Source organism: Aotus nancymaae, unplaced genomic scaffold, assembly GCF_030222135.1.
Source record: "Aotus nancymaae isolate 86718 unplaced genomic scaffold, 86718_ANA_hifiasm-v0.15.2.pri h1tg000036l, whole genome shotgun sequence".
Taxonomy (NCBI): domain Eukaryota; kingdom Metazoa; phylum Chordata; class Mammalia; order Primates; family Aotidae; genus Aotus; species Aotus nancymaae.
In genome coordinates this window covers 73,399,910-73,424,396 of record NW_026988450.1, presented here as the reverse complement: position 1 = coordinate 73,424,396, position 24,487 = coordinate 73,399,910, and the positions used below count along the sequence as shown (strand labels likewise).

The 24,487-nt window shown below is 37.0% G+C and overlaps 1 protein-coding gene across 1 annotated transcript; it reads right to left on the bottom strand.

Moving 5' to 3' along the window:
* Positions 1-800: 800 nt before the first annotated feature.
* SQLE (squalene epoxidase) lies at positions 801-24,487 on the bottom strand. Its single transcript, XM_012451625.3, has 11 exons — positions 23,308-24,487; positions 19,710-19,962; positions 17,446-17,626; positions 16,009-16,105; positions 14,453-14,566; positions 14,192-14,363; positions 11,979-12,074; positions 5,201-5,343; positions 4,683-4,779; positions 2,207-2,294; positions 801-1,336 (listed from the first exon to the last, which is right to left on the bottom strand). The coding sequence occupies exons 1-11, from the start codon at positions 23,596-23,598 to the stop codon at positions 1,153-1,155; spliced, it is 1,716 nt and encodes a 571-aa protein (XP_012307048.1). The 5' UTR covers positions 23,599-24,487; the 3' UTR covers positions 801-1,152.

Genomic DNA, 24,487 nt, shown 5'->3' with positions numbered 1-24,487 from the left:
AAGTTTTTAACCAGAAAATAGAAGTTTAGGGTCAGTTAGATAGGAGTCTTATGAAACCAAGCAAATGGGTCCACCATATGCTCTGCCAAAACAAGACTGTGATGCTTGAAACTGATTTTGCTAGTGATTTGGCCAGTGAAGTATTTTTCTCAACTAAAAGAACTTAAAAATTGAAATTTTTACTATAAAAGCTTTATAAATTATTTTAGCCCTAACTGTTAGAATTTCAAGTAGTAACTTAATTTGACAGGTTATATTTTACTGCTCTTTCAGGGGTAACAATTTACTTTCAAGATATTTGGAGATTTAGTGAACTTTTGTGATACTCTTTGAATATCCAGTCTCTTCAAATTTACTATAGATAAACTCAGTAAATTCAAACAGATCTTAAGGTGTTATGCCGGGTATTACAAGTGCTTATTCATTCACTCACTGTTTGTTTGTTTCTTGATGTCATCCTGGCCTGGTTTGTTAATGTTACACAGTGTAACTTATGAAGCCTTTAATTGCTTTTCCTGTCGGAATCTGATATTTTCAGAACTCAGCAAAGATCCTTTCAGTTCAAATCTGAGTCACAGCCCCACAATAAAATAAATAGGCAATTTTTTTTTTTTAAGAAAAGAACCGTGTCAAATTGCTTCACTGGATAGATGAGGAAAACAGGTCAGGACAAGGCAGCTTCCCCAAAGTCAGAGCTGTTTAGTAGAACAGGTTTTCCTCTGTGCTTTTCATCCCACTTTTTGGTTTTCTTTCTCATTATCATGAAGCCATGTAAAGGAGTCCACAAGAAGAAACAAAAAGACACGAAAGTTCATCCTTTATTTTATTTGCCTTTCCCAACAACTCATCTCAGATACTAAATTCAAAAGAAAAACTGTAGTTCCTCAGTATTAGCACTGATTTATGGTAACAATCATTTCTTTTCAATATCTACTTATTTTACCTTTCATTTTAAATTGCAAATTAAAGCATGTATTTACATATTTATATACAAAAAACTTCAAAAACAAATTAATCCCAATCTTGGTCCAAGAGTTTCACTTTAGAAGTGTATGGTACTATGCTATATACATCCTCTTCCAAAAGTCTCTTAGGACTTGGTAAGTTCCAAATATCATTCACAAATGGTTCCCCTTTAAGCTTAATGAACCATTAATACTTCATTTCTGAGTAAATGAGAGGAAATATTACAGAACAAGCTTTGTACAATACAGCACCACTACTGAGAAGGGCTCGAGGTTTTGTAATCCAAGGTTCCGACTTAAAACAACAATAGATGGCATATACTGCAACAGCAAAGAAGTGTCCAATTAAAACTAGAGGGTTAGGAGACAATCTGTAATAGAAAAAAATACATACCGGTAAGAGTCCAAAACTAAAATGTACTCCAAAGGTTACAATTACATGTCATCTATAAAGCTCAACAAACATCCTACATTTTTTTTACCCAAGCACCATAATTCTGTATCAAATGTTTTACATTTTAGAGGACTTCACAAACTTATGTCTAAAAGTTAAGTATGATGGCAGGAGCAAATCCTTTTTTAAAAAAAAAAGAAAGAAAAATACTTAGAATATATCCTTTCAGGGAAACTTGTAACTCCAATTTACGTAAGTCATATATTTTTAGCTGTTTTCTTTATTCATCCTGAGATGCCATGCTGAAATACCTAGATGGCCTGGTCTGTTGAGGTGTGGGGCTTTAAAAATACCAGTATTGAAGTTCAGATTATAGATTAATGAGAAATGACTCAAAGGATCACTTTGCAGATGAGAAATAACTCGAATGATTTCACTTTGTAGACTTTCCAAGAACAGTTCCACATATGACTGTACTGTCAGAAGTAATACTGGGTTGTATGAGTCCCTGTACTTCAATGAAAGTAATTTTTAAATTAAAAATTTTCAATTATTCCTGCCTCCCACAGATCAGAACATATGGATAAATCCATAGGCAAAAAAACAAGCTTCTATTTTAATCAAGGGTTATAGCTTCCTCTACCACCACCTTTAACTGCTGTTCCCTAGAAAGAAAACAGTACTAAATATTGCCTTTCTTCATTTCTTTGGGCTATCTTCTCATCGGGATACCAAAAGATAATAAAATGACAAAATTTGTAAGGAAGAAAGATTTGCAGTAATTCATCAACTGAACAGTCCTAAGAAAATCTGGCAGATCTGTATCCTCTGTGCCATCACAACTTACACAGAAAGCAGCCCAACAGGACCCGCGACACATTCGCCACCAAGTTTGAAATAAAGAAAACAGGCTTTTCTTAGTTGATGCAGGGAATCTAAAATAAAATTGTAAAAATAATCAAATACGTGTAACACACTTAACGTAGGTGCTGATATGTCAGAAAAAATGAGAAATACATCTTGCAGATAATTTTTAAATATCTAGTCCTAGAATTTCAACAACCAGGACTTCTTTTAAATTCCATAATCAGCATTATGGAGAGTAATACACATATCAATAAACTTTTCTCTGTTAGAATATAATGATACATTTCTGTAAAATTTATTATAGAAATGTATTCTAACAGAATATAATAACATTTCTCTAACAATATATTTCTGTTAAATATATTACTAATATTTAGGTCTTGGAAGAGTTGTTTAAAAGGTACTTCCTTGATTTTATACTTTGGAAGCTATTTTAATTATTTAAAAAAAACAGTTCTACAAACCAAATTCCCAGTCTCTAAGATGCTCAACCCATTATCTCTAATTAAGCAATAAATTATCAAGTAAAAAAGAAGAGCCATGAGTAGCAATCAATAATAATTCCTTGGATCTATAAAGTTTTAAATACCTTTCAAAGTAACTCATAAGAACCTCACAACATAGTATAATCATCAATAACCTTTTTAACTGTTTAGAATCAACGTTCAGTTCAGATTTTTCTTTACAACAGATTTAAAAAAATAAAGAATGAAATAGGTAAACTTTTGCTCTAATAAAGGTCTTTCCTCCTCTAATCTTGCAACTTTTAAAAAATGTTGTTTTGTTGGTAGATTCAAATCCATGATGTAAGAATTCAGGAAGTTATAAAAACTCAGAAGAGCTCAGAAAAACTCTGAACTTAGTTCTTTTTATTTGCCCAAAACTCTAAACTTAGTTACTTTCATTTGCCCAACCAACCATTTTAACTTCAGTGCCAATTTAGCAAGAGAAATTTGCTTGGAAAATCACAAGCAGTGAGGTTGGTGGGTTTTTGTTTTTTTTTTTCCTTAGTAAGAGTTGATGGTTATAGAGACAACATAAAGCATTTTTATTGTATCATCTTTTGTAATTATAACCACAGCACTGATCACTAGGGCCCCAGCCAGATCATACAAATAGCTATGTTGCAAATATACTAGAGTAGTGGGATCTGAGTCATATTTATTCTTGAAAACTGAAAAGCCTAGTTTCATTAACCTACTGCTAAACTGATGTGTACACTGCTGTGGAAGGAGGTGGCACAGTTGCTTATTTTTTGTTTGTTTGTTTGAGAAGATAGAGTCTCATTCTGTTGCCCAGGCTGAGTGCAGTAGCACTTCATATTGCTCACTGTATATAGCTCACTCCATTAGCTCACTGTGGCCTCAAACTCCTGGCCCTAAGTGATCCTCCCACCTCTGCCTCCCAAATAGCTGGGATTACGGGCTCATGCCACCATGCCTTGCTAATCTTTTAATTTTTTGTAGAGATGGAGTTTTGCTTTATTGTCCAGACTGGTGTGAAACTCCCGGCTTTAAGTGATCCTCCTGCCTTGGCTTCCCAAAGTGCTAGGATTACAGGCATTGAGTCACTCCAGCTGGCCTCTTTTACTCCTTTTCTCACACTGCTTCTGCTAAGTTGTGTTTTCCATAATATATACATTGACCATGACCTCTATATAATATGGAAACAGAAACAAAAGCACAAAAATAGTTCAAATAAGTAAAGGGTGAATGCATTCTGTTACTTGTGCTTTTTAACAGGGACAAGATTAACAGCTTGTATTCATTTTATAAACTACTACTATAAAAAGAAATTGAAACGAGTGTTCAGGAAGAAAAAGGACTGTATTGCCTTTTAATACATGGCGAAAAACACCTTCCATCACAATCTTTTGTGTGGGGTGAAATGCATGATCTCGTCTGGACCAGAGGAATTCAAAATAACGAATATGTTACTGAGGCATCGCTATTAATGTTGTCTTAAGGAAATTCTACTGCCTTCCAAACTAAAACCAAAACTATTGCTCAAAATGGAATTTTTTTTAAAACTACCAAGTGATCGGGTGCAGTGGCTCACACCCGTAATCCCAGCACTTTGGGAGGCCTAGGCAGGTGGATCACTTGAGATTGGGAGCTCGAGACCAGCCTGACCAACATGGAGAAACCCAGTCTCTACTAAAAATACAAAATTAGTGGGGCACGGTGGTGCATGCCTGTAATCCCAGCAACTTGGCAGGCTGAGGCAGGAGAATCACGGGAGGCGGAGATTGTGTGAGCTGAGATCATGCCATTGCACTCCAGCATGGGCAACAAGAGCGAAACTCCGTCTCAAAAAAAAACCAAAAACTACCAACTTGGGGGTAAGCAAACTCAGGTAACATTTTGATTTTTGGACTAATCACTAACTTTTTTATTCCTTTCCTATGCTAAAAATCTGCAATTGAGTAATATTCACTAAAAAGCATCTATACTTACCATCTGTGGCAGAAAATAATTCATAAAGAGCCTGAGCAAGGATATTTACGACAAAGGAATGAGATGTTTTTCTTGCCCAGTAAAATGATTTTTTGGCCTAAAAAAGAAAAAGCTCATTTATTAAACAGTAAGGATAAAAAAGCATGAACTGATATTTATAACGCCCTCAAACTGATATTTATCCTAAGTACTATCTACAAGTAATATTGCCTTATGTTTATCATTTATAAAAAAAAAATCACCTTCAGAGCAACGGGTTATATGACATTGAAGCTAAATTTACAATCATGATGAGCTAAGTAGCTCACAGCAATCCAGTATTACATAATATTCAAATTTAGAAATTCTCTAAGATTCGCAGGTTACAAGTCAGGTTCTTTAAGCCTAAGCAAGATGCCTAAGAGCTATTACAAAGCATCAGGTTCCCTGGTACAGATCTCCCCATCAGAGCCCCAGTGCTCTTAACCCCCAGAAATAAATCCATTTTGTGACATTTTTATCAAAATAATTGATCTTACCTTGAAAATAGCTGCATCATCATAAAGGTCAGGGATACCCTTTAGCAGTTTCCTCCATAGTTTTATATCTTTAAATGCAACAGTCATTCCTCCACCAGTAAGTGGATGCCTCATATTATATGCGTCTCCCAAAAGAAGAACACCTGTAAAGACAGGTAATGAAGACTTTATCTTAGAGCGTCCTTTTGAGACAAAGAAAAAAATGACTACTCGATGTATAAAGATTACTGATGTAAGCTAATATTAAGAAAAATGTGAAAATACACGGAAACAAATAATGATTAAAATTTGCTGAGGCAAAAATTCAAGAGTTGTTTGAATCAATATTGAGTACCTAATAGGTGGCCAGGCACTGAGGATACAGTAATAACAGGAGTGTGGTCTCTGCCCTCATGAAATTCATATACAAACCTAATGACCAGTCCAATGTCAATACAGTTATAAGGTCTCTTTAAAATTAAAATATGAAGAAAATAAAAAGAATCTACAGGTATCCAGGCATAAAAAGCAAGTCCTCTAGTGATCATCCCCCTCCCACACAGGAATGCCAAAATGAACGACTATCCACACAGGAAAGCACCTTCGTAAGAACCAAAAATCAGCTTGGGTACCAGCTTGGCCAGTGCACCAAGTGGGCTCCTGGGGTCCCTGATTCCAGGTCTTGGCACATGGATAGCATTTTTGGACCCATCCTGGGCGAGGGGAGCCCACTGTCCTGAAGGAAGAGACCCAGGTCTAGCAGCATTCACCACAAGCTGACTGAAGAGCCCTTGAGCTTGGAGAACATCAGTAGCAGCCCGGCAGTACTCGCCATGGGGAGAGGCTCCTTCTGCTTGAGGAAAGGAGAGGGAAGAGTGGGAAGGACTTGAGGTTTGGGTGCCAGCTCAGCTGCAGTAGAACAGAGCACCAAGCAGATTCCTAAGGTTCCCAACTCCAGGCCCTGGCTCCCAGACAGCATTTCTGGACCAGTTCTGGGCCCCCAGGAGCTCTCTGCCCTCAAGGGAAGGACACAAGCCTAGCTGGATCTGTGCGGACTGTAGAGCCTTTGAGTCTTGAGGGAACATCAGCGGTAACCAGGCAGTCATCGGCACAGGCCTTGGGCGATACCCAGTGCTGCACTGGCTTCAGGTCTGACTCGGCACAGTCCCTGTGGTGGTGGCCACAGGCATATTTGTGTCACCCCTCACCTAGCTCCAGGCAGCTCAGCAGGGAAAGACAGACTCTATTTGTTTGGCGGAAAGGGAAGAGAATCAAGAGTTCTTTCCTGGCAATCCAGGGAATTCTCCTGGATATTACCCAAGACCACCAAGGCAGTACCTCTACGAGTCTGCAAGGGTCGCAACGTTACTGGGCTTGGGGGGCCCCCTAATGCCGATATGGCAGCAGTGACCAAGGACTTAGATCACAACACTCACTTCCGTTTGAATACTTAGAAAGGCTTCCCAAGAAGGAAGGGTACAAACAAGCCCAGACTGCGAAGACCATGATAAACACCTAACTCACCAACGCCCAGGTATTGATGAACATCCACAGACATCAAGACCTTCCAGGAAAACATGAACTCACTAAATTAACTATAATAAATAAGGCACCAGTGACCAATCCCAGAGTAACAGAGATGTGAGCTTTCAGGGAATTCAAAAAGTTTTGAAGAAGCTCAACAAAATTCAAGACAACACAGAGAAGGAACTCAGAATGCTATCAGATAAATTTAACAAAACGATTGAAATAATTAAAAAGAAGCAGAAATTCTGGAGATAATTCAATTAACATACTGAAAAACACAGCAGAATCTCAACAGCAGAACTGATCAAGCAGAAGAATTAGTAAGCTTGAAAACTGGCTATTTGAAAATACAGAGGAGACAATAGAAAAAAGAATAATCAAGAATGAGATACACCTACAAGATCTAGAAACAGCTTCAAAAGAGCAAATCTGAGTTCTTGGCCTTTAAGAGGACATAGAGAGAAAGATCAGGATAGAAAGTTTATTCAAAGAAAAAATAACAGAACTTCCCAATGTAGAGAAAGATACCAATATTCAAGCACAAGAAAGCTACAGAACACCAAGCAAGGATTAGTGATTGACTTAATCCAAACAGGACTAGCTCAAGACATTAAATAATCAAACTCTCAAAGGTCAAGGATAAACAGAGGATCCTTAAAGAAGCAAGATAAACAATAAACAATGGGGCTCTAGCATGTCTGGCAGCAGACTTAGTGGGAATCTTATAGGCCAGGAGAGAGTGGCATGACATGCTAAAAGTGCTGAAGGAAAAGAACTGTTAACCTAGAATAGTTTATGCAGTGAAAATATCCTTCAAACATGAAGGAGAAATAAAGACTTTCCCAGACAAACAAAAGCCGAGGGACTTCATCAACACCAGACCTTTCCCACAAGAAATGCTGAAATGAGTTCTTCAATCTGAAAGAAAAGGACATTAATGAACAGTAAGATGTACATGAAGGTACAAAACTCAAAAAAGTTAAAAAGCAAGGGGGATAAAGTTAAAGTGTAAAGTTTTTATTAGTTTGCTTGTTTGTTTTTGGAATCAGTTGTCATCAGTTTAAAAATAATGGGTTACCAGGAGGTGGAGGCTGCGATGAGCCAAGATCGTGCCATTGCACTCCAGCCTGGGTAACAAGCGAAACTCCGACTCAAAAAAAAAATAAAAATAAAAATAAAAATAATGGGTTACAAGATGTGATCTGCAAGTTTCATGGTAATTTCATATCAAAAGCCTACAAGAGATAGGCAAAAAAATAAAACACTAGAAATTAAAACATACCACCAGAGAAAATTACCTTCAAAAAAAGGAAACAGGAAGGAAGAGAAGATGGCAAAACAACCGGAAAACAAATAACAAAATGGCAGATGTACGTACTTACCAATAACAACACTGAATGTAGATGGACTGAACTCTCCACTCAAAGGCATAAAGTGGCTGAATGGATTGAAAAAAAAGAACCAATGATCTGTTGCCTACAAGAAACACACTTCACCTAAAAAGACACACAGAGACTGAAAATGAAGGGATGGAAAAGATATTCCATGCAAATGGAAACTAAAAAAGAGAGTAGTGATACTTACATCAGATAAAATAGATTTCAAGACAAAAACTATAAAAAGGGGCAAAGAAGGTCATTATATAATGATAAAGGGGTCAATTCAGCCAGAGGATGTAACAATTGTAAATATATATGCACCCAATACCAGAGCATCCAGATATGTAAAGCAATTATTAGAGCTAAGGAGAAAGATAGACCCCCAATACATCATGGGTGGAGACTTTAACGCCCCACCTTCAGCACTGACTAGATCATCCAGACAGATAAACAACAAAGAAACATCAGACTTAATCTGCACCATAGGTCAAACAAACCTAACCCCAAAACATTTCATCCAACAACTGCAGAATACACATTCTTCTCCTCAGCAAATGGATCATTCTCAGGCATAGATCATGGGTAGGCCACAAAACAAGGTTTAAAACATTTTTTAAAAAATTGAAATATCAAGTATCTTCTTTGGCCACAATGGAATAAAACTAGAAATCAGTAATATGAGGAACTTTGAAAACTATAAAAACACATGGAAATTAAACCATATGCTCTTGAATGAGCAGTGGGTCAATGAAGAAATTAAGAGGTAATTATAAAAATTTCTTGAAATAAATAAAAATGGAAATACAATATACAAAACCTATGAGATACAGCAAAAGCAATACTTAAAAGGAAAGTTTACAGCAGTAAGTGCCTACATCAAAAAAGCAGGAAAACTTCAAATAAACAATGTAACAGTGCATCTTAACTAGAAAAGCCAGAGCAAACCAAACTCCAAAATAATAAAGATCAGAGCCAAAATAAATTAATTGAAAAAATACAAAAGATAAAATGAAAAGCTGGTTCTTTGAAAAGATAAAATCAACAAACCTTTAAAACAAACTAAGAAAATGGAAAGAAAACCCAATTAATTAACTCATTTCCCTATTCCTATGTCAGCAAATGGCTGGCAAAACTATCTAGGCCAGAAACTTGGTACTTACATCAAGAGATTTCACTCTCTCTTATTACAATATCCAATTCATTACCACGTTTTGTACATTCTACATCCTAGATTATTACCCAAATATATTCACTACCTTTCATTTTACAACCCTAGTTCTAGTCCTTTATCATCACTGACATAGAATAATTAAATAATCTTAGTATATGTTTTAGTCTGGACTTTCTTCCAAACGATTCTCCACAAAAATGTCAGAGTATATTCCTGAAATAGAAGTCTAATCATGCCACTGCGTCATTTAAAACTTTTCAATGAACTACTATAATAATAAATTATTCAGCAAGATTTAAGATACAAGATAAATATGCAAAAATCAATTGTATTCCTGTACATTAGCAATGAGCAATTTTAAAATGAAATTAAGAAAATTCCATTTACAACAGTATCAAAAGAAGTAAAATACTTAGGAATAAATGTAACAAAAGAAATGTAAAACTTATACTCTGAAAACTACAAACAATTGTTGAAAGAAATAAATCCTTACATTTCAGTCAAGGGAATTTTGACAACAATGACAAGACAATTCACTGGGGAACAAATAAATGGTCTTTTCAACATATGGTACTGGGACAACTGAATATCCACACACAAATCAAGTTGGACCCCTTCCTCACAACATAACACAACTCAAAATGGATCAAAGACCTTAATGTAAGAGTTAAAACTATAAAACTCTTAGAAGAAAATATAAGAGTAATGGGCTAGGCATGGTGGTTCACACCTGTAATCCTAGCACTATGGGAGGCCAAGGCGGGTGGATCACCTGAGGTCAGGAGTTCGAGACCAGCCTGGCCAACATGGTGAAACCTCATCTACTTAAAATACAAAAATTAGCTGGGTGTGGTGGCAGGCACCTGTAATGCCAGCTATTTGGGAGGCTGAGGCAGGAGAATCGCTTGAACCCCGGAGGCAGAGGTTGCAGGGAGCTGAGATCGCACCATTGCACTCCAGCCTGGGCCACAAGAGTGAAACTCTGTCTCAAAAAGAAAAAAAATATATAGGAGTAAATCTTTTTGACTTTAGATTGAACAAAGCCTTCTTAAATATGACATCAAAAGCATAAGCAACAGAAGAAAAATAAACATGAAAATTAAAAACATTTGTACTTTAATGGAAACCATCAAGAGGAGTGGAAAGAAAACACACAGAATGGGAACAGTTTTGCAAATCACATATCTAATAAGGGACTTGTATCTAAAATATATAAAAGACTCTTGGAACTCAACAATAAATATTATTTAAATCTGCCCAATTTTAAAAAATATGCAAGGTCTAAATATACATTTCTCCAAACAACAAATGGCCTATAAGCATATGAAAAGATGTTCAACATCATTACCTATGAGAAATGCAAATCAAAAGCACAATAATAAAAGGTCTAGTTCACAGCTACTAGGATGGCTATGCACAGATAATAATACAAGTGTTCACTGACAAGGATGTGGACAAATTAGAACTCACACTGCTGAAGGGAATGTAAAATGGGACAGCTATTTTGGAAAACAAGTCTAGCAGTTCCTCAAAAAGTTAAACATGAATTACTATACAATCCAGCAATAACCCTCTTGGGTATATACCCAAGAAAAATGAAAATATATGTCCACACAAAAACTCACACACAGATGTTCATAGAAGCATTGCTTGTGATAACCAAAAAGTAGAAACAACCCAAATGTCTATCAATTGATGAATGGCTAAACAAAATGTAATACAGCCATACAATGGAAGATTATTTGGCCATAAAAACAAATGAAGGACTGAAACATACTACTACAACATGAATGAATCTCAAAAATACTGTGCTAAATGAAAAGCCAGTTACAAAGGGCCACATATTGTACAATTTCTTTAGGAAACATCCTGAACAGGCAAATCTAGACACAGAAAGTAAATCGGGGTAGCCTAGGGCTGAGTGTTAGGAGGAAATGAGGAGTGAATACCGATGGGTATGGAGTTTCTTTGGGCATGATAAAAATGTTCTAAATTTGATAGTGGTGGTGATGCGCACACCTGTGAATACACTAAAAAAATCACTGAATTGTACACTTTAAATGGGCAAACAGAATGATTTGTGAAAACATCTCAGTAAAAAACTTTGAATGACTTTCCACTGTCTCTAAGATTAAATGTTAAACATATATCCTATCTATCTACCACTCTGACACCCACCCTATGCTCCAGCCATAGGAAACTCCTTGAGTTCCTTGAAAGTGCCACCACTTCTCATCCCTTGGCAATGTTATTCCATCTACTCAGAAGTTTTTCATCTTACTGTCCACCATGAACTCCCACTCATCCTCCAGGTCCAAGGTCCTTTGTTTCTACTGTTCCTGAGCAATGTCCTCCCTAACTACCTCTCCCATTACACAAGCTTCCCTCCCTGCTTTGCACACTCCTTAACACTGAATCTGTGGATTTTATTACAGAATTTATCAACAGTGTTGTAAAATTATCTGTCTACATTCCTAACTAGAAAATTGCCTTCTCTAGGTCAAGGTCAGTTTTTTAACTGTTATTTCCCTGACTAGCACAGTACTTCTATACGCTCAATGTTAATAACTAAATAGATCATAAAACTAATTTTGGCATTAATAATGCAGTAATCCACAATAACAAACTGTCCCAGATGTTATTTCTAACAGTATAAATTTAACCATATATTTATCATTTGGAATACTGACTCCTTTTTAAAATAAGCCCAAAAAAATAATACCTCGTTTGTTCACTGGTGAAGGAGGAAGGAAGCTTGCTGGCATGGACCTCAGACGAGAACTCTCAGTGGCTTCTAAGAATGGTTTTTTCAGGTGATCTGCAATAAATCCCACCCACCCAAAGAAATGGGTTATAACACTTCAATTTTAAATTATCACATATTTTCTTATCAAGTATAAACAAATGCCTACTATACATCTGTTATGGTTGTTACATATATCTTTTGTGATAAATCAAGAACTGATTATTTTATTAATAAAATTATTCATTAAGCACTTAGCTATTAATGCTAAGGAATGACTAATGAATCTAAAAAAAAGTTAATATAAATATACATACAACTGAATGAAGAATGAGGCAAAATCAGATGAAGTGAAACAGAGAAAACCACCCACCTTTCTTCCAAATGTTAACAGACTACTGTCATATTTAATATTTAATGTATTATAATCAATATATTCTGGTAATAATCAGATGAAATATACTACCAATGCACAAACAGCAGGGGGGTATGTACACTAGAAAAAGAATTAGATTTAGAAGCACAGGCCAGCCCTACCTCTCTGAGCATTAACTTCTTCATTTATAAAAATGAAATGGTTAGATTAGCTCATCTCTGAGATACCTCCAAGCAAGCTTTAAATTTCTGTGCCACTTATATAGAAAATGAACTGTCATACAATTCCCAGTGTAATCTGGGAAAAGAGGAGCTGAAGCATATGTTGAAAATTATTCCACTCATATAAGGAGTAGAATCTTGGTAATCTAATATTAATATAAACCTACCAATGGTTTCTCTCCATAATTTCAGGGCAGTGTACTCCAGTTAACCCCTGGATTGCGGAGGGGAAAAAAAAAAAAAACACCACACACAGTAAAAAAAAAAAGCTAAAAATATCAGGTAATGGACAACCCTTTTCATAATTTCCCCATCTGAAAGCTTCATAAGTGGCTTAACTAAATGAAAATTTATTTATATGTTTCCATGTACATATGTTGAAAATGTCATTATTTAAAATCTAAGCTTGCCCACTCTATTTGTTAATAATTTGTTATTAAATAAAGTGGTTCACTTAGTTTAAAAAATAACTTGAAAAAAACAATATTTAAACAAAATGTACTCATACCAAAAATAGTTTCTTATTACTCTAACATAATTGACAATCAGGGTTTCCCTTCAATTTTATCAAAATTCTTAATTTTTTTTTTACATTTCTTTCCTACATCTTCCCATTCTCAAAAAAAAGATCATACAAACTAGTACCATAAAAACAAATGTTTTTACAAAGCTACCTAAATCTCATGAAGCCTTTGTATTCAACTCAAAACTAATATGACCCTGAAGATTCCTTACAATTCTCATGTTCTGTGGACAGGACATGTCTATTCAAATAGGCATGTATGAGCCAGGCAGACCTGATACCAACCTTGGCTCTGCCACTACTAATAGTTTATAGTTGGAGGAGCTAACTTACCTCTCTGAACCTTAGTTCTCCCATCTGTAAAACGCAAATAATGACAATGCCTACCTCACAAAGTGGTTACATAGATTAAATGAAATTATGTTTGGCTATCATTACTACAAAATCCAAGTACATTTAGGGATAAGAGATATTTAAAGAATTTAGAGACAGATTCCTGTACAGACTACCTTAAAAAATACCATATATGCGAAGAATTATTCTAAAAACTATGCTATTAGATGACAAAAACATATTGAAACTTTTTTTTTTTTTGAGATGGAGTTTCGCTCTTTTTGCCCAGGCTGGAGTGCAATGGAATTCTGCTCTTGTTGCCCAGGCTGGAGTGCAATGGCACAATCTCAGCTCACCACAACCTCCACCTCCTGGGTTCAAGCAACTCTCCTGCCTTAGCCTACGGAGTAGCTGAGATTACAGGTAGCACCACCACACTCGGCTAATTTTGTGTTTTTAGTAGAGACAGGATTTCTTCATGTTTGTCAGGCTGGTCTCAAACTCCCAACCTCAGGTGATCTGCCCACCTCAGCTTCCCAAAGTGCTGGGATTATAGGCATGAGTCACTGGCGTCCAGCCAAAACGTTTTTTTTTAATTTGGAGTTTGTTTTTTTATGTGCTAGTTTAAATAGTTCAGTTCCAGCGTATCTGGTTAACTGGATGAATGTTTCATGTGACATCTTATCTCTGGTCTATATTAGACACAGCTTTTGTAAGAACTGAAGATGCTTTTTCTTACCAGGTACTTGTGGGTAAATATTTTCAACCATGTATTCTCTTAAATTCCTTGGCATTTCTCCTCTAACGTCAACAAGTACTCGAGTTTCACTGGATGAAATCTGGTAGATGAGAACTGGACTTGGGTTAGCTAAAATAAGTTCAGCATGATTTGCTTTAAACTGTGGTGCATTCTAAAAAAAAAAAAAAAAGAAAGTGTTTTAATAATTTTCAAATTTCAAGTTGCTTTTATTGAAATTATAATAATATATTCCTATAGTACCTTCATAAGAAAGCCAACAAAATGAGATGATACAGAAACTTTATTGGAGATCAGGCTTTTCCTGAACTTGGAGAAAAGCCCATCTGCAACAACAGTCAATGGAGCATGGAGTTCCTATAACAGAGATAAAGACTTCTCAGTTTAGTAGTGAGAAACACAGTAAAAAAAGCCATTCTTTAAAAATGTGCATGAAGAAATTTAAATATATTATCAGATAGCATTATAGAGGGTAGTTGAAGATAACACTATTGAAGAAACTGTTATGGCTTCAGATAATGCATGAGTAGTGTTTAGACACTTCCTCTGAGTCCCTGGGGATCATCTCCCTTTGTAGCCCTCCCATGCAAACCATGTGGGATTACTCTCCACTTTGACAGACAACAGGGGAAACAAATACAAGGCAGGCATGTAACACAGAGCAGTGAATCTCATTACAAATTCCAAGGACTAACCAGATTCTTTCATTCTAAAATTTTATGGTTTTTTTTTTTTTTTTTTTTTTTTTGAGATGGAGTTTCACTCTTGATACCCAGGCTGGAGCGCAATGGCGCGATCTCGGCTCACCGCAATCTCCGCCTCCTGGGTTCAGGCAATTCTCCTGCCTCAGCCTCCTGAGTAGCTGGGATTACAGGCACGCGCCACCGTGCCCAGCTAATTTTTTTATTTTTAGTAGAGACGAGGTTTCACCATGTCGGCCAGGATGGTCTTGATCTCCTGACCTTGTGATCTACTTGCCTCGACCTCTCAAAGTGCTGGGATTACAGGTATGAGCCACTGTGCCCGGCCTCTAAAATTTTCTAACCTCATATAGTGCTTTTAGTCAGCAGCTAGGGCTTAGAAGAATTTTTATACAAATGACTGCATGTATTTATAATACTACAATATAAGCAGAGAAAATATTGCAGTCACCCTCATTAGAGTCCATTTTTTAAGAGGTGGTAACCCTATAGGGAGCAGTCCAGAATTATGTTATCTACTACAATAATATTTTTTTTAAAAAAGGATAAATTGTTTTTAAAAAGATTCTCTTACTGTTGCCTTTCTGAGAAATGGCTCTTTTTATCTGAATCATTTATTTTGAATCTTGCCTTCTTCCCCCTGCTAATTCCCCTCTGCTTCTCTGCTAATGTGTATTACTCAGTTTCAAAACTATTCATATTAGTTTTGTTTAAAAAGTTTTTTGTATAGCATTCTGAGGTCCTCTAAAGAACAACTGTTGCAATCTGAAACCCATCCTGTTGCATAGGGCTTAGAAAGAACTCAGTCCATTTGATAAATAACACAGGCTGAGTCTCTAATCCAAAAATCTGAAAGCCAGAACTTTTTGAGCAGCAATGTGACAAAGAAAATGTTCATTGGATATTTTAAATTTCAGATTTTCGGATTAGAGATGCTCAACTGAAAAACATCCAAAATCTGAAACACTTCTGATTCCAAGCATTTCAGGTAAGAGATATTCAACCTGTAAATGGTAAACCTACTTTTTTTAAAGTGGTAAGTGAAAAAGAAGGAAAAACAACATCTCTTAGGAAGAGGTGACATTTGGTATTTCTTACCTTGGTATCTCCAGTCTCTTTATCCTTGTACTGAACTCCCATTACAGCATCATCTTCCTCTAATAACTGTAACACAACACCTTCAATAAACTTTGCACTAAAGAATAAAAAAAAACACATTTCTAAAGCAGCACATTTCAGCAATTTAAATTCAATATAAACTCCTTATCTCCAGTTTATCCATATAAACTGGACATGCATGTGGGTGCAAACACATGTCCAATGTGTGGTTTTTATTTTCTAATTCATCAACATTCAATACGTACTTCTAATGTAATGATTTTGAAAGGATCTAAAAAAGTAACATTGGATTTTTATATTTATTCATTAAAAAATAAAATATAGGCAGAGAAACTTTACATACCCTCATACGTTCATACACAGAGGGGAAAACAAGAATTTGCATGCATCCACGAAACTGTTAAGAGTAATTATTTTGGCCAGGCATGATGGATCACGCCTGTAATCCCAGCACTTTGGGAACCTGAGGCGGGCAGATCTCCTGAGGTTGGAAGTTCGAGACTAGCTTTGCCAACATGGTGAAACCCTGTCTCTACTAAATATACGAAAAAAATAGGCGGATGTAGTGTCATGCGCATCTAATCCTAGCTACTTGGGAGGCTGAGGCAGGAAAGCAGAAATTGCAGTTAGCCGAGATTGCACCACTGCACCCCAGCCTGGGTAACAAAACGACTCTGTCTCAAAAAAAAAGAGAGCAATTATTTCTAGTCAGAAAGATCACAGTCAGAATGCATCCACCAAACTGTTAAGAGTAATTATTTCTAGTCAGAAAGATAATCTTTATATTTGGGAGTATTTTTCCATTTTTATACAATGAACATATTCTTCAATGGTATTAAGTCTCTTCAGTCCTAAGAATAAGTCCATTTACTTCTTCACTTGCTTTGTCAACATTTTAGTCTGTGTCAATCACATAAGGGTTCTCATGCTTAGAACTTCTTCAGTTACAGTGTTTAAAGGCTACTGGTAAATAGAAGTTAATAATCAAGAGAAGAAGCCAGTCCTGTCAGACTAGGTCTTTAGTGAGAATGAAACAGAGATTTCTCCTTGCAATGTTATGTTCTAACTTTTAATAGAAAGTATCATAACCGCAAACTCAAACTCCAAAAGTACACAAATGGACTTATGCCTTAGTTACAAATATATCCTCTATATTCCAATCACATAAAAATTATATAATTTTCACTTAGTCAAAGAAGAACTCTTCATAGTTCTATATCAAAGGAAAATTCTCTATATGATATTACCAAAAGCACTGAATATCTTAACACTCTTCTGATAGTTTATTTTAATATACGTATGTTCTATACTATGCCCAAACAATTCATTAAAATTTATAACATCTTATTTGTACAAAGGTCAAACTTAAATGTATTGATTCTTTAGTTAACTATATATTTGAAACTGTGGTCTTACTTGGGCTCTGCCATAGCTGCTTTTCGGAGATTCATGATGAATCTTCCATGATGGAAAGCTCTTCCACTCTGCACTTGATTGTTTTCTGACAGGGGGAAAGGAATCTGAACCTCTGATTTGCTTTCCTGATCATGAATCATGTAGCCATTTACAACCTGGGCATCAAGACCTTCTACTGTATCTGCAAAACAATCCAGTTCAAAACAATTAACACACCCAGAGTTAAATTAAGAACCAAGGAGGACACACATACATCAAAAATGAGTCTCTGCCTTCAAATCTGGAGAACTGAACAAACCTAATGTAACTACTTCAGAAACGCTGATGCTTCTGGAGGTCAATGAGAATCTTAGCAAATCTGTAATATCATTTAAAGATAACAACATAACTATTTTAGGTCTGTAATTCCACTTCACTTCAGAAAGAAAATGCAACATTAAATAAACCATAATCCTCTCCTGAGTAAACGTGTTCTGCCATAAAGGCATAGGAACATATTCAGTACTTCTGAACACCTTTTTCAATGTATGAACATGTAGATTTGTCACCAAAAAAGAAATAAAAAGAAAATAAAACCAGCATGGAAACTTAAAAAAACCCCAGCTTATACATAAAGATTGAATATATGAAAAAGCAGATTTTCCAAACCAAATGATAGCGTAGAATTATTTCCCAACTGTTGATGATTACATACTATCCATCAAAATTGACTCGGGACACACTGCAAAGAACTTTTTAGTAAATCAAATAATTTAAATGGCAGCAAACAAAACAGTGAATTCATCAGATTCACGTAAAAATTGCTTTCTTAAATTTAAAGCAGTAAAAGAAGTTGGAAAAGAAAAAACTTTCAATAGAAAATATAACATTTTTAAAGTGCCAACTGAAAATTAGAAAGTTCAAAATTTAATTTTAAAAATAAAAACTAAAACAGTACTTTGGGAAAGACATATCAAATAGAACAAAAGATTAATATGTATATATATATAAAATAAAATTTACTCATTAAAAAACGCTGGAAAAATATTAAGATCCCAATAGTAATGGACAAAAACATGTATACATGATTCATATAAAGCAATAAAGAAACTGAACAAATCAGGAAAAATGTTCAAACGATAAAAAAAAAACAAGTGAAAATTGAAACAACAGGACACCATCAAAGTCACTGATGAGACTATGACAAAGTTGATGAATTCATATATTACTGGTGATACTATGAACTAATGTATTTTAGAAAATATGACAAGAATTATCAAGAACCATGAAGAAATTAGCATCCTTTGATGTAATAATCTTAATCTTGGAAATCCATGTAAGAAATTCATCCTAAAGACATAATATTTAATAATCTTTAAAGTTACATGCAAGAATAGGTTCACTATAGTGTTACCTAAAAGACGGTAACTGAAAATAACGTAAACATTCATCTAAGTTTGAAAAGTGAAGTACATTATGAAGTCAACTGAAAAACTACTATGCTTGGGCTTAAAATATAATGATAAAGAATGGTTAACAGTATGAGAAATATGTTTATGTCAAGTGAAAAAGTGGACTCTAGTATGTTTAATAAAATAGTGACATAAAATATTTAAATATGGTATTGACTGGATGTTTGTGTCCTCCCAAAATTCCTAAGCTACAACTCTAATCCCCAATGTGATGATATTTGGTGATGAAGCCTTTAGGAGATGATTAGGTCATGAGGGTAGACTCTCATGATAGGATTAGTGCTCTTGTAAAATGAGACAGGAGACAGCTTGCTTCTTTGTCTCTCTCCAACCTTCCCCATCCCACCCTACCACCCTTTCCTCACACAAAGTAGGCAGTGAATAAATATTTCCTAAATGAAAAGCCAGTGCTTAAAAAGCACTGACTGAATACACGAATGGTGCTTAAATAAAAGATTCTATGTAGTAACACTATAACAAGTATACAATACACTCTCTACAATGAGACAGTTACCTTCACCTTTCACATAATTTAATGCCCTCATTCTAGGATTTTCCAGTCCTTAATTTTGACCATTACAATCTTTTGGCCATTTTCTTATATCTCATTAAGTCTAATTCACATCTAATCATACTATTAAATGCTTATTTTATCCTTTGCTTTCATTTTCATGCAAATTTATTGGTAAATGAGTATAGAAAATTTTGTAAATGAAAATAAAATGGAATACTTTCTTACTGGTCATAGGAGGGTGTAAGTGAAGAGTGTTTGCTTATACCACATAACTCTCCTGAAAATCAATATGAACCTACCTCCAAGACCAAGGTCTTTAAGAACTTGATAACCACCTGGCTGCAGGAATTCTCCAACTATTCTGTCAGGCTCTTTTAAGTCTCTCTCAATTACTGTCACCTTTCTTCCATCTCTGGAAAGCACTGCTGCCAAAGCAGAGCCAAGTATGCCAGCTCCCACGATGATTACTTCCGGATCATTTTCAGAAGATGTTGATGTAGAGGCAGCTACTCCTATTAAGGCTGTTTCTGAAATACTGGTTCCTTTTCTGCGCTGTTTAAAAAAAAAGGTAAATTACATATTCAAATTTGTTCGATTTAAATCATGCTACTACTATGTAGACACACCGGACTTTTGCATCCAGGGTTAGAGCTAGATACTAAACATTATCAAACCAAAGTAACTGTTACGTTTTAAAATCTAGACAATATATATAAATCAGTATCAAAATATTCATTGAAGTTGTAATATCCCAATAAAATTAAATATTTATTGTTTTCTAAATATGATATTTGGAAAATGTTATACAGACATATTTAGAAATCTACACAGGGCCAAATATAATAAATGTTCATAAAGGGCTTCAAAGACTTATTATAGTACAAACTGTATCACTGAAAACTAAATTCTTCAAATATATCCCAGGTATCGTCAAGATGCATATCACTTACAACTTCTGATTTGACTTCATGTTACAAACTATTCAGCACCTTTTTCTTTTTTTGATACGGAGTTTCACTCTTATTGCCCAGGCTGGAGCGCAATGGCATGATCTCGGCTTACCGCAACCTCCACCTTCGGGGTTCAAGCGATTCTCCTGCCTCAGCCTCCCAAGTAGCTGGGATTACAGGCATGAACAACCACGGCCAGCTAATTTTGTATTTTTAGTAGAGATGGGGTTTCTCCATGTTGGTCAGACTGGTCTCGAACCCCCGACCTCAGGTGATCTGCCCACCTTTGCCTCCCAAAGTGCTGGGATTACAGGCGTGAGCCACCCCACTCATCCTTAGATATTTTCATTATTCACCTATATTTTCTACTTCTGGATTTTCATTTGAAATATCTACCTTAATATCTCTTTTATATGACAAAAAGACTGTCAAATCCTGGCTACCAATCTATTAATTGAAGATTATCTAAATAAACAAAATTACAAGAAAACAAATAACTCATACTGACCCTTAGGATTTGACTTGTTTACAATTTTGGTCCTTAACGTATAAGCACATATTTAACTTATCCCTCCTTTTTCCCCATCCTGATACTCTAAGAGATCTTAGTCAAACAGTTAGTCCCCAAAAAAGGAATAAGGAACTGACAGCAAAACTTCAACTTTGATCATAAGAAGATGCAAAGTCTTGCCTTGAGAGATTTATGCCCACTGAGAATATAGTGCACACTAGCTTTCTAAAATGAATAATTTTGTAATAAGTATTTCTTCTTGGTAGGTGGATTCACATATTTGAATACATTTCAGATACAGAATTGCAAGGAACCACCTTCCTTGAGTTCTCTGACCTTAATGATGAAGGTAAGACTAAATGCCATTTGAAGGGGTTTTTATAAAATAATCAGGCAAAAAGGAAGGAGACGAAGCCTAAAATCCTTTTTAACTTTACTCTGTGATTCTAACTTCCACCCAGCATTCTTTTACTTCTATAATGGACTGGGAACTTGTCTATTTCTTTTTTAATAATTTATCTTAGAAAAATACTTTTCTGTCCTTTACAAGAAGGTGTCAATATTCTACTCTTCCCATTAGTATTTATTAATGGCCAGAACTGACTCTACTTAAATTACTGTAGAGGGGAAAGACAAGTCTCTTTTGTCATCTTAACCAAAAATGTGCTTCTTCATAAGTTTTTCCTATTTTACACACACACACACACACACACACACACGCACTCACGCACGCTGAAAACAGCTCTGGAGGAAAACAAGCCTTGCAAAGCCTGGTCAGTAGAGGAAGCACTAATGGGAATTCAATAGATCACAATCTAACAACTCCATGGTTTACAAAAAATAAAGACAAATCCTGAGGCATTCACAAAATGGAACCAATATTGATTGCTGGTAACCCAATTTTCCTACTCCAAAATTTCTCTACATATCATGAAAATAGGAACAGCATTCCAGCCACCTGAACTAGAGCTTAGTGACTAAGGGAAATTATCTCAGATCACAATACGAAAGAGTTCAAATTGAATAGGAAGGATTCCCTCTCTCTCCTTTCCCATTCCTCAAACCCATTCACCATGTCACCGAACTAAGTACTACTCATAAGGCTCCTCCTAAGACATGTATCCTACCTCTAGACTAATATTAACAGCTACTATTATTTATTAGGCAGTTATAGACTAGCATTAACTACTAGAAAGGGTGGTGCCATTCCCATCTAATGGAAGAGGTAACATTCTCCCAGAAATTAAGGAATTTGCCAAAGGTCTCACATTCAGAAATGGTGGCACAAAAATTTAAAAAGCAAGTCTGGGTCTGCTGCCATAGTCTCTTGTCTGATATCCCTGCTTCCATTCTTGTACCCAACAACCCATTCTCCATATAGCCACTGCAATGTTCTTTTTAAAAGTAAAAGGTCTGGCACGGTGGCTCATGTCTGTAATCCCAGCACTTTGGGAGGCCAAGGCCGGCGGATCACTTGAGGTCAGGAGGTCGAGACAAGCCTGGCCAACATGGTGAAACCTTAACTCCATAAAAATACGACAAAAAAAAAAATTAGCTTGGAGTGGTGGCCTGCACCTGTAATCCCAGCTACTTGGGAGGCTGAGGCACGAGAACTGCTTGAACCAGGGAGGCGGAGGTTGCAGTGAGCTGAGGTCACACCACTGCATTCCAGCCTGGGCGACAGAGTGAAATTTTGTCTCAAAAAATTAAAATTAAAAAAAAAAGTAAACATCAAAGAACGTTACTCTCATGCTTAAAATCCTCCAGTGCTCTTGGGAGAACTCTTGGAAAAAAAGTCCAAACACTCCTGGCCAACAGGCCCTAAATAATCTGGCCTAAAGGACTCTTCCCCCTCATCTCCCAATGTCTGCCTCTGCTCCCTCTGCAGGAATCCGAACTCCACCAGTATTTGAAGACCTGGCGTTTGCTTTAGGACATTACTGCAAGCATTTACTCGATGCTTCAATATTCGGGGGAGGAGACCTTTTGAGCATTTTCCTTCTGCCTGCTTTCCAAACTGTTCTGTCACTTTCAACTGTCATTTCTTAGAAGCAGTGGACTTACCCACAGCACGTTTCTTTATCCCTCAGGCACCTTACCCAAGAACTTTTTAAAAACTTTTTCATCATGGAAAGTGGTTGTTTTTCATCAAAACGAAATTCTAACATTTTGTTCCACCTTTCATCATCAAATCAATATCCAACCTCCATCTGAGGCTCATCCGATGTAAATGAAACAAATGTTTTCACTCATCCTTAAGAAGGTCGAAGATGTAAGTAACCAAGACACAGTAAAGAGTTAAAAAAAAAAATGAGAATTTATACAAGCATCTAACCTGCCACCTTTAACCCTTTAAATAAAACTTAGATTTGAGAGAACCCAATCCTACTCCTAAATAGGACACTCATTCATCTGCCCGCTTTGAAATCAGCCTACCCTCCTGGCCTCGAGCTGCTCCTTATTTTCGGATCCAGTGGGGGACTTGGCCCAGAAGAAGCCAATGAAAGGCAAGGCAGAGAGAATATCCAAGAAGGGGGTGAACTGAGAGCCGCTCTGCTGGCGCCCGAGGAGGCGCCCGTTTCGGTGGCGACAGCGGTAGGAGAGCACCAGGCCCAGCGAGAGGAACACCAGCACGCACAACAGGAGCTCCCTGTTGGCCAAAGCGATGACGTCTCCGCATTTCTTATAAAAATAGGTGAAAGTAGCAATGCCCAGAAAAGTCCACATGGTTCCAAGGCTTCTTTGGTGGCACCAGTCAAGGCGGAGATTCTCTTCTCGGGTGGGTTTAAGGTTCTCCCCAAAATGCGGTATCAAGAGGAGCACAGGGAGCCGTCCAGACTCCAGTAAACAGGGTCCCAGGATGAGAAGTCCGATCAGACCAGTTTTTAAAAATCATATAAAGTTAGTGTAAAAGTATGTGAATCCAAGTTGTATAGGACGTAGAAAGCAATATTTAAAAATTGCCTGCTGTAACAGCTCCCGAGCAGACTCGCTCCTCCGCGCCCAGGAAATCCAGATTCCCCTTTTTTCTTTTTTGGTGGGGTTCCCGGGGCGGTTGCTGGGGGTGGGATATTGTGATGCTGGCTCTTCGTGTTGTAATTTCTTTCTTTTCTCACCAGCAGCAGGTGCCCTTTCAGATGGGAATGGAGGTGGAGGGAGGGTCACAGAAAAACCCTGGCACTGGAGGAAACGCGGCCTCGCCTCTGGCGACAGCGATGGCAAGCAGTGGCCGGAAGGCACGGAGGCTGAGGGCCGACGCGGGCTCAGAGGCTTCTTTTTCCGCGTACGGCGATGCTGCACAGCCCACCCTCGGGAAAACGCCTGCGCCGCCGCCTTCTCCAACAAAAGATGGCCTCGGACTCGAGTGCGGCTCCAGGGCAGCGTCGCCTCAACCTCAAGATTTAGCGACCTCCCGCTTCGCTGGCCCCCGAAACTGCCAGCCGCGACTACGCTTCCTCACCGGTGAAAGGCGGTTTCCAGGGGGCCTCCCTCAGACGGCTGCGGCAGCTCCTGACGGCCTCCTCAGTAGCATCCCTCGCGGGCAGCGACGGTCCCCTGCGCGGTAACCAGAGTAACCACCGCGCGCCACCGCTCGCCGCCGGGCCCCACGCGTCTC